Consider the following 9,953-nt stretch of genomic DNA (forward strand, 5'->3'; position numbering starts at 1 on the left):
GGTCTGGCTGTCCCGATGCGGGTGGGCCTGAGCAAAGGTAGGGAGGCGAGTAGAGCTGGGCAGGCGGCCGAGCCGGGCCTCACCCGCCAGCGTCACCTTCTGAACGTGATGTAAAGGATGGATGTCTGTCTCCTTCGGGGGCGGTCTTCCCAGGCCGGGTGTGGCCGCTGAAGGCTGGGCAGGGCTTTGGCGTGAGTGGACGTCTCACTGGGAAGTGTGCCCACGATGGGGCACCAGCAGGCATCCCACCCGGGGCCCCCGATCCGTGACACCCTTGGGGCCACGGTGCCTTGGGACTTCTCCTTCCGGGCGGCAGACAGGACCACTGTCCCTGACTCAGCGGTGGGGAGGCCCTGCACGGGACATTCACACGGGGCACTTTGCTGGCCTCTGGGCAGCAGGGAGATGGGCTGTCTCTGGTGTTCGATGGCCCCTGTTAGCATTTCCCACCCAGTTCGGAGGGTCTGCTGTCTCCCGGGGGCAGCCCAGAACCCCCCAGGGTCACAGAAACAAAGAGGGTGCTGGGGGGAGACCAGCCTAGTGTCCTGCTTCTCCCCTGCCCTCCCTCCTCCAGACGGAACCCTCAGGGAACCCCACCCCAAATTCTCAAAACCCTCGTGGGATGAGAACCTGGTCTGGGGCTCTCGTGGGCGTGCACGCTCTCGCGAGATTTCCAAGGACCCACTTTTTTCTTACTTCTGGTTGCTGTAGATGTTGGCTGACCTGCACGTAATGTCCAGTCCCTTTGTCCTCTGTCTGTCCTCCCTCAGATGGGGGGTGTGGACAGGGCCGGTCTTGAGGGGACAGTATTTCAGTGGGAAAAAGTATGCAATTCCTCCTGAAAGGGGAACAGGCAAATATACACTGGGAAGGGATGGGCGAGTAAAAATAGTTGAGTTCCTTTTTCGAATCTGGGCCAGAGGCAGCAGCCTGGGGAGCGGCACCGCTGGGGCTTAGGAGCGGGGCAGCGTGACTTGATGGGAATTTGGCTGTAAAGCCGCCTTTCTTCTGCTTTGCAGTCAGCTCTTAATCCCGGTCCAAAGCCTCCGCGTTGCCCAGATACAAGGTCTCCTGACAACACAAAGAGACAGAGGCCCCAGGCACTGGGCTGGGGGTCCAGGGCGTCCACTTCTGCAGTCTTGTTCAATGATGCTGATGGATCTGCTTGCCCCACTTTAAGTTTGGGGAGAGAGTGGGAGGCACCCCAGACAGTGCAGAGGTGGCCATGGGCCCCTCCCCGAGGCCGGGCCACCTCACTTGGCGGGACGACCCCCGGCTAAACCACGGTCCCTGGGTTAAGTCACTGGCAATCTTCTGAAAACGCGCAGGTCTCCTCTAAACTTTGCAGACTGACCTCTACGTCTGCTAATACAGTGGCAGTTTAGCAGAGCAGGCAGAGCTGGGGAGTCACACGCAGGCCTGGCCTGGAAGAAAGGGAGGGCGTCCCAGTCGGCACATGTCCCCGCAGGGCAGGGCCCACTGCCTACGTCGAGGGGCCAGTCGGCTTCTGAGGGCCAGGAACCTTTTGCCCTTCTGAGGCTGGCTGAGTTGACTTATTCCGGAAGGCTTCAGGGCTACGCACACAGGGTGGCATCCAGGTGGCAGGAGGGGGATTTCTGCTGGGCACGGTGGCTGCCCGGGGCTATCAGGGGCAGTGGGAAGGGCGCTGGGCTGTCGGGAATGCCCGAGTGTCGGTGTGGCCCCGAGTGCATCCCAGCCCGTCTCCCGCCTCCATCTGTGCGACGGGAGGGCTCCGTCACCCCCGTGCTCTCTGCTCCGTCAGTGACTTAAATCCCAGCCCTCCGGCCCCTGGGCACCTCCTCCAGGCAGTAGGGAGCCTGCCGTCACCCTGCAGGGAAGCTCACAGGCCCTCCAGGGGGAAGGAGCGCCCTTCCTCCTGTGCTGGACCGCGGATGCACTTTCTCCTTAGGAGGTCCAGCGGCTGCCGCCCCTGCTTCCCAGAGGAGAAAACTGCGTCTGGGCGAGGCTGGCCGCCCCATCGGGAGGTGCGGCCCTGGCACCCCTGGCCCGAGGCCCAGGGGACTGCACCTCCCTCTCCCCACCCGCCCTGGCCTCCGTTGCTCTCTGCTTGGGGGAGGGGGTGGTGGCCTCTCTCGCCTTTGGGGCTGGGCCCAGGCACTCACTCCCCTGCTCCGTGTTCTCTCTTACAGCGTGTGGCAAGCTGACGGGCATAAGTGACCCCGTGACCATCAAGACCTCCGGCTCGAGGTTTGGGTCCTGGATGACGGACCCTCTGGCCCCAGAAGGTGATAACAGGGTAAGTGCTTCCTTCATTGGATCTGGGTCTGGGGCAGGGGGGGTGTGGACGAGCGAAACTTGGTGCCCCCGGGGTGGGGTTCCGGGGACTTTGGGGAGAGGTCCAGGTCCCTTGCCGAGGTCCCTGTACTAAGGCAGAGTCGCAGACCGCGAGGCGGGTCCGAGGACGCCTGCGACCCCCTCCCCGCGCGGCTCTGCCCCTGGGAGCGGAGGGGCTGCCTCCGGGCTGAAAGCTTCCCATGCTCACAGCCCTGCCCCCGCTCCGCTGGGGAACAGCACGGTCAGGCCTTCTTGTTTTAATGACTTCTCATTTGCGTTTCATTTGCCATTCCTTTCATGGCTGATGGAAACTCATGTTCTTTTTTGATTTAGGAGAAAAGCCATGTTCTTTTTTTTCTAGACTCTCCCTCCCTGGGTAAAGACCTCATAAAAGGAGAGAGAGACGACCGAGCGGCACGTCTGTCTTGATCGGGATGGGGTGGGGGCTGCGTTGCGTTGTCGTTGGAGTCCCTTCGGGGCGTGGGGAGCAGAGGGCTGGCTGGCTGGGAGGGTGGCACCTGGCCCACTGGGCCCGGGTAACATCCGTCCATCACCACAGTGTCCTTTGGGAGCGTTTCAGCGAAGGGAGGTTCCGAACGCCCAGGGTTCTGGCTCTCGGTTGGAGGAAAGGAGCTGTGGGCATCCCTGTCCCTTGGTGGTCCACCAGCCTGACCGCTGGCACCCGGAGAGAACTGTCACAACAGTCTAGGGCCTCTCTTACCCAGCCCCTTGCCTGCAGGACGTTTAGAAAATAAACACTTAAAAAAAACTTCAACTCTTCCTCTGGGCGGACTGAGACAGGAGCTTAGGAATTGCAGAACCTCTGAGCCTTGTCTGGAGGATTTTCAGTGGGGAGGGGTCTTGAGACTTCTGACGCCTGCTCCTCCCCCAGCCCCATTCCCACCCTTTAGACAGTGTGATCGCTTCTGTTCAGCTCAGGAAGCGGCACATTCTCCTTCTGGGGAAGACGCCTGGGGGACCATGATGGGCTTTCCAGCAATCTGGGCGTCTGTCTTTTTATCCCACAACCTCCAGTGGGAGGAACCCCCGTCTCTCCCCTTCCTTACCCACCCCCCCGGCAGGCCAGCAGCCTCTTCCCAGACCTCATCCCCGGGTCTGCAGGCAGAGAGTTCTGGAAGGAGGGGGCCGGCTACAGGCTGCAAACCCGGGAAATGACCAGGTCCGGTATTTTGGGGGTGAAGTTTCTTTGTGTTTTATTTTCTGAATGGTGATGGCTAGCTGGTCCTTGGAAGTTTTCTAAGAATTTAATTGGCCAATTAATTACCAGTTAATTGCCAATGAACCATTTGATTGGCCAGTTGTTAACCCTGACTACTCTTCAGTTTCATCTGCATCCCCCTGGAAAACACCACTTTGGTTCTGAGTTTGGTGAGGAGTGTGCTCTTGCTGCAGACGTCAGTGATGATAACAGTAACGCAGACGTGAAAACAAGATGGTGACGCAGACCCTGAGCGCATGAGGTTTATACTGAAATACAAGCGGAAGTATTGGTTTCTAGGACGCAGCGACACGTGTGCCCAGCCCTCCGCTGAGCGCACCTGTGCCTGTCCTGGTTTGGTCCCACGGCTGCCCTCCAGCCGGAGATCATAGTTGTCTCCGCTGTGTTGATGAGAAAACGCAGGGCCAGGAGGGTCACGTGACTTGCCCAAGGTCTCAGGAAAGGCTGGCCGGTGGGTTTATTAACCATTTATTTACCGCGATGTTCCAGGTTGAGTCTCCTGAGTCACCCTCCTCTCTGTTGCCTCCTCCCCACCTCCTGCCTGCCCCCTGCCCGCCCCACCACACACACCCCACTGACCCAGCAGGCCTCTTGGGATCCGTGAGCTGGAACCAATGACCTTGGTGCCGCAGAGGACGAACCCCGGTCTAGAGGATTGCGCCCCACCTGACACCGCAGAGGTGCCTCTGGGTCCCCACGTTGGTGTCAGTTTCCTTTGTTGTAGTGAGCGCTCGTCACATTTTCTTTTCTCAGAGATCACGTATCAGGGCTCCTGGAACCCCCCGTACCGTGAGGATGTAGGTTCATCTGCAAAGCCGTTGAGGCGGTGATGGGTGCTTTGGGGAATTAGACGTCTCTTTTCTGCTTGATGAGTTGATCGCCGTCCAGGAAAGGGGGCCCTGGTGATGGACAGAGCGCTAGCAGGAAGGCGGAAGGGGGGCCTTTGTGGGAGCTGACCACGTGGGGAGGGAGGGAGGGGACCAGCTCGCTGGCAGGGGACCCTGGGGGCCTGCTCCAAAGCTGTGGGCAGTCGGCAGTCCTGCCCCATGCCGTGAGATCAGCACAGCCACCAGCTCACAGCCTGCTAAGTGACACGTCCCCAGGTCCTGCCATTGATCTAGAAGGGAGCTGGTTTCTTTTGTTTCGATCTTTTCCATTCTCCGTCCAGTTTTGATCACACACAGGAGACCAATAACTCGCTCCCCCCCCCAAAAAAAATCAGTGTCAGCTTCAGTGCAGGAGGCCACAGAGGGCGAGGAAAGAGGGGTGTGGCCAACAGCCAGGGCGGGGAATTGCCTTGGAACCCCTGTCCGGGAGCCCTCCAAGGGGCTTTCGGGTCCCCCTGCCTTTGTGCTGAGCTGTTAGAACCAGGTTAGCTCGTTCGTTAAGCACCACCTGTGTGTAGGCACTGGCTGGGCTCCGGTGGTCCTCCACCCTGTCCAGAAGCTTCTGATGGTACCAGAGTTCCAGAAGCCATGCTCTCATCACCCCAGGCTGTGTCCCTCCCCCGGGAGACCAAGACGCTGAGTACCTCTGACTGTGGACCCTTCTAAGGTCCGGCATCCACCATCCCTCTTAACAGCCGTGCTTCCACCGTAGAAGTCCCAGGCCCGCTCACATCAGACAGTGGTAAGGGAACCAGCCAGCCTCTGGCCCCAGGAAGTTCATGTTCAGAGGGGTGGTCTCGTCACTAGAACACCTCTCGTTTCCCAAACAGCAGTGAGCTCAGTTTAGTGTTTAAAAGTCCTTCCCTGTCATCTAAACAGTGTCACAGCCATCCAGGTATTTTATTCCTACAGAATCCGTCTTCCTGAAGGTCGTATTATCCGAACTGCACGGTCACACTGTTTCGTGTGGTCGGGGACGGTCTTGGGGCTGCTGACCTCGCCCCCCTTTCAAGCCTCACTCCCCAGTGAAGCCTCCCACCTCCCTACTCACCTGTTCAGCTAAGGGCTCCCTTTAGAGCATCTTTCCCACCCGTGCCGGCTCCTTGAGGTCAGGTCCTGCCAGGAGGACATGTGACAGATGCCTGCCCCGCCAAAGGGAGGAGAGGACATGGTCACGTTACTAAGCGAGGCCCTTTGGGCGGCTTCCCTCCCCCGCTCCGCCCCTCCCGGGTACATCCCTGCATCACGTAAGATGGGGCCAGACTCGACAGCATCGCCCTGCCCTGCCCTGCCCCGAGATGGCCTTCTTCACTAAAAACCACATGAAAATACTAGGGACAATTAGGTAAACCCCACGTTCTCCGTAAACTCCACCGTGTGGAACCAAAATGCAGTCAGGATGTGGGAATACCCAGGTTTTCTTACAGGGGAGGCGTTTTGATTCCAGTGAGCTGGCAGGCCACATCCACTCAAGGCGTGGCATTTACGAAGAAAGAGTCTGGAGGTGGCTTTGTTTTATCTCTTCTGGCAAAGGGACCCTCGTGGGTGGGGGAGCTTGCGCACTGGCCTCAGACCTGCCGCGGGGACTCTTCTCGCCACTCGCCCCGGGGGGCCTTCCTTCTGCTGACAGAAGCACCCGCAGCGGGGGCTCTGAGCCCTGATGCCCCAAGGGCCCCTTTCTCCCTTGGGCTTCCCTGGCTTCTGTTCCCCGGTGTGTTCTCAGCTCTCCCCCCTCCTCAGCCTGGGGCCCCACGGTCCTTCCCGCAGGACAACGGCCACAGGGAGCTGCAGCCCGCATGGAGCGTGGCCCTGAGGTCACCAGCGCCCGGAGGGCAGGGAACGAGTTCCCATCACTTGGAGAACAGGAGGCGCATGGCCACCTGGGCCACCCGAGGCATCCTGCCAGGCGGTGGTGGGTGAAGCGGGCATTGTGGTCAAGCCCAGGAGCGAGCGAGTGGAAGGTCGCCGTCCCCTTCTGTCTGTGCCCGTGAACAGAACCTGCTTTATGGGGTCGGTTGGGCATTTCAGAGGACAGCCTCGGGAGTCTGGGAGGAAGTGGCCCAGCGAAGACAGGCAGTGGGTGTGTCCTGTGCGAGATGCAGTCTGCTTTCTGGTGAACAGACCATGTGGCCTTGGGCGAGACCCTCACCCCTGGGCCTCTCTGAATTGAGGACTTGGAGCAGGTGGTCTCGGGGACCCTGCCGAACGTTAGAATCCCCTGGAAGCTTTAACCAACTGATGCCCGGCTCTACCCCCAAGGTCTGTGCCATTGTTCTGGGGTGTGAAAGCTCCCAGGAGACCCAGCCAGGTTGAGGACCCTGGTCCCAGGCCCCCGTGGTTCAGATGCAGCGGTTCTGGGCGGCATCCTGGAGGGGACGGGATTCCATCTGAGCCTTGGAACGTGGAGCAGGCAGGGCAGGACAAGGCATTTGAGGTGAGATCAGAGTGAACTCGTGGGGGTGGGAGGCGCTGCCAGAGGTGGGCCCTCATCGCAGGCCCTGGGGGTCCCATGATGCACTCCTCTTCTGCACAGAGGGGCTCCCTGGTGGCCTAAACCCTCCGGGCCGAGAGCTGGTTGTTACACATTTAGCACCTGTGCTGATTTTCTCTCCCACCCTAAATTGCCTTTTCCAAGTGTTGCCCACTGTGACCAATTTGCCAGTTTATCGGAGGAAAAGGCAGTTTAAAAATCCTTAGAAATTGGATGCTGACTTCACGCAGCTCTGCCCACAGGAAGGAGGCGTTGATCCCTGGGGGTCCAGGGATGCGTCAACCCAACCGGGTCCCCACCATCAAAGACCCACTCGTGGCGGAGGCAGAGCGAGCTGAGATGGGGGCGGTCAGGAGAGGGTGCAGAGGGGGGCTGTCGCTTGAGCTAAGTCTTGAGAGAAGCAGTGAGCTCCCTGTCTGGGAGGTAGCCAAGAGGAGGCGAGATGTCAGGGCGTCCGCACACCACCCTGCGGACCTCTGACACCTTCCGCCCAGCCCTGCGCTTGCCCCGTTCTAATACATGGCCCGCATCGCCGAGGGCTGCTCTGACGGAGGCTAAGGGTAATGAAAAGCCTCAGATGAGACCCAGCCTTTAAAAAAAATGTTGTTAAAAACAAAAAGCACATCTGCCTCTAAGCATCTGAATGGATGTCTCAGGAACAAGGTTACAGGTTTGGGTTTTTTTTTTTTAATTTTTAACGCATGCGCAATACCGTGTCTGAAAACTCCCACATCCTTAATCCCTCCTGCAGCCGGCAGAGCCCTCGACGGATAAAGCAGCTGCCTTCTTGCCAGACAGATGCACTGGGAACGGCATTAGCCCGGCAGACTTTCCTCTGACTAACTGCATTGCTTTCTAATTTGCTCCCATGTTGGTTGAAAATGACTAAAGCGTTTTGTGCAAAGTCTAGACAGCTTTCAAGTCAACTGGCATTTAAGCAGTCATTGGAAAGCTCTTCTTCTTGTGACCCCAAACTTGGGCCTCTACTGGGTTTGTTATCTTGGTTGATTTGAGCAGTCAGAGCCTTCTGGAAGCCCGGATTCCTCAGGGAGAGGCACCTTCCCAGGACCGGGCGTGATAGAGTGATTACGCTCAGAGCATCCCAAGTGCCAAATTAGTGACGTCCCCCCGCCGGGCTGGTGGTTCAGTCCGGCCTGCTGTGAGGGCCTGGACGAAAAGAGAGGCCTGACGCACGCGCCCCCTGGGATATCGGGCATCGCCCTTCCTGGCGACCTTGATAACGGCCATCCCTGCAGACTGCCCGGTGTTGTGGGCACTTGTCCTCCTGCGGGCCCAGGCGGCTGTGCCCTCTGCCACAGCGTCCTGCTGGAGGGCGGTGCCCCATGCTGCTGGAGGGCCAGCCTTCCCAGATGACCCACACCCGCTTGGCGGGAACAGCAGAGGGTGGCTGCCAGCCACGCCCACAGCACGGCTGCGGGGTCCCAGGCTGTCGGTCCCCACACCCCTGTGCGTGGTGTCCTTTCTCCAGGCTGGACGCTTCCTCCCCTGGTGGGGAGACAGCCCTGGCCCCTCGTGAAAGGCACCCCGTGGGTTTGGAGGAAGGACGTGACCCTATTTAGTCTGTTCTCTCCCAGTCCTTCCGGCTCCTTCTCTGGGTGCTGAATCACTAAATGCCAAGTCCAGGAGGGGATGCCTACCCGGGAGGGGTCCCCCCCCCGCTTCAGCACCACTGACAGGTCCGCTGTGTCCGCAGGTCTGGTACATGGACGGCTACCACAACAACCGCTTTGTCCGCGAGTACAGATCGATGCTGGCCTTCATGACCACGGACAATTTCACGTCCCACCGCCTCCCGCACCCCTGGTCCGGCACGGGGCAGGTGGTCTACAACGGCTCCATCTACTTCAACAAGTTCCAGAGTCACATCGTCATCAGGTTCGACCTAAAGACAGAGACGATCCTCAAAACACGCAGCCTGGACTATGCCGGCTATAACAACATGTACCACTACGCGTGGGGCGGCCACTCGGACATCGACCTCATGGTGGACGAGAACGGGCTGTGGGCTGTCTACGCCACCAACCAGAACGCCGGCAACATCGTCGTCAGCAAGCTGGACCCCGTGTCCCTGCAGGTGCTGCAGACCTGGAACACCAGCTACCCCAAGCGCAGCGCCGGCGAGGCCTTCATCATCTGCGGGACCCTCTACGTCACCAACGGCTACTCGGGGGGCACCAAGGTCCACTACGCCTACCAAACCAACGCCTCTACCTACGAGTACATCGACATCCCCTTCCAGAACAAGTACTCGCACATCTCCATGCTGGATTACAACCCCAAGGACCGCGCCCTGTACGCCTGGAACAACGGCCACCAGATCCTCTACAACGTCACCCTCTTCCACGTCATCCGGTCTGATGAGCTGTAGGTCCCCTCGGCCTGGAAGCCGAGGGTCCGCGTCCTCCACCCACCTGGAAATTCCTGTGGGACGGCTGCCAAGTGAATATCAGTGAGACGAACAAGGCTGATTTGGAAAAAGCAGCAGCATGGACTCCGGCATCACGGGATGGCGTTGCCCCCCGCGTTTCTCCAGCTCCAGCCAGAGGGCGGCCAGTGTGGGAAGAAGCCCCCGTATACACGGCTGGAACTGCAGCCCAGGGCTCCCTGGCTCCCCCGCCCTGGTCCCCTTTCTGGTCAATATACTCAAGAAGTAAGGCACTGACTGTTGGCCAGTTCTTACTGAGAACAACCCATTGTTAGGATCGCATGGACTTGTCCGTAGATCATGGTCAGCTCGATGGACCTGAGTGTCGTGTCTCATTGAAGCCCCCCTCCCCCGGGCCTTGCTCGGCGGCCGAGGGGGCCACGTAGGCTAGTGTAACTCGCATCTCATCGCCGCTGCCGTCCTTGACCACGTGTTGTGTCTTAGATACACTGTGCTGAGACCCCAAGTAGCCCGTGGACCCGAGTTAGTCCCCAAGAGCGGTGGCCGGCGTGTGTGGCGTGGACAGGCTCAGTGCCGCACCGTTTGAATCCGCGTACCCCGTAGATACATCGT

At 59.5% G+C, this 9,953-nt stretch overlaps 1 protein-coding gene across 2 annotated transcripts in view; it reads left to right on the plus strand.

Moving 5' to 3' along the window:
* Window positions 1-9,431, plus strand: part of OLFM1 (olfactomedin 1) — a gene marked incomplete at its 5' end in the record, with an annotated part of 34,477 nt that extends 25,046 nt beyond the window's left edge. For both annotated transcript variants that reach the window (XM_082842428.1, XM_082842427.1), the window contains 2 exons: window positions 2,172-2,278; window positions 8,649-9,431. In XM_082842428.1, coding sequence (XP_082698554.1) covers window positions 2,172-2,278; window positions 8,649-9,323 — 782 coding nt within the window. In that variant the 3' untranslated portion in view covers window positions 9,324-9,431. The remainder of the gene's footprint in view (window positions 1-2,171; window positions 2,279-8,648) is intronic.
* Between the last annotated feature and the right edge of the window lie 522 nt (window positions 9,432-9,953).

This window comes from Leucopleurus acutus, assembly GCF_964270905.1.
Source record: "Leucopleurus acutus genome assembly, chromosome: 7".
NCBI lineage: Eukaryota > Metazoa > Chordata > Mammalia > Artiodactyla > Delphinidae > Leucopleurus > Leucopleurus acutus.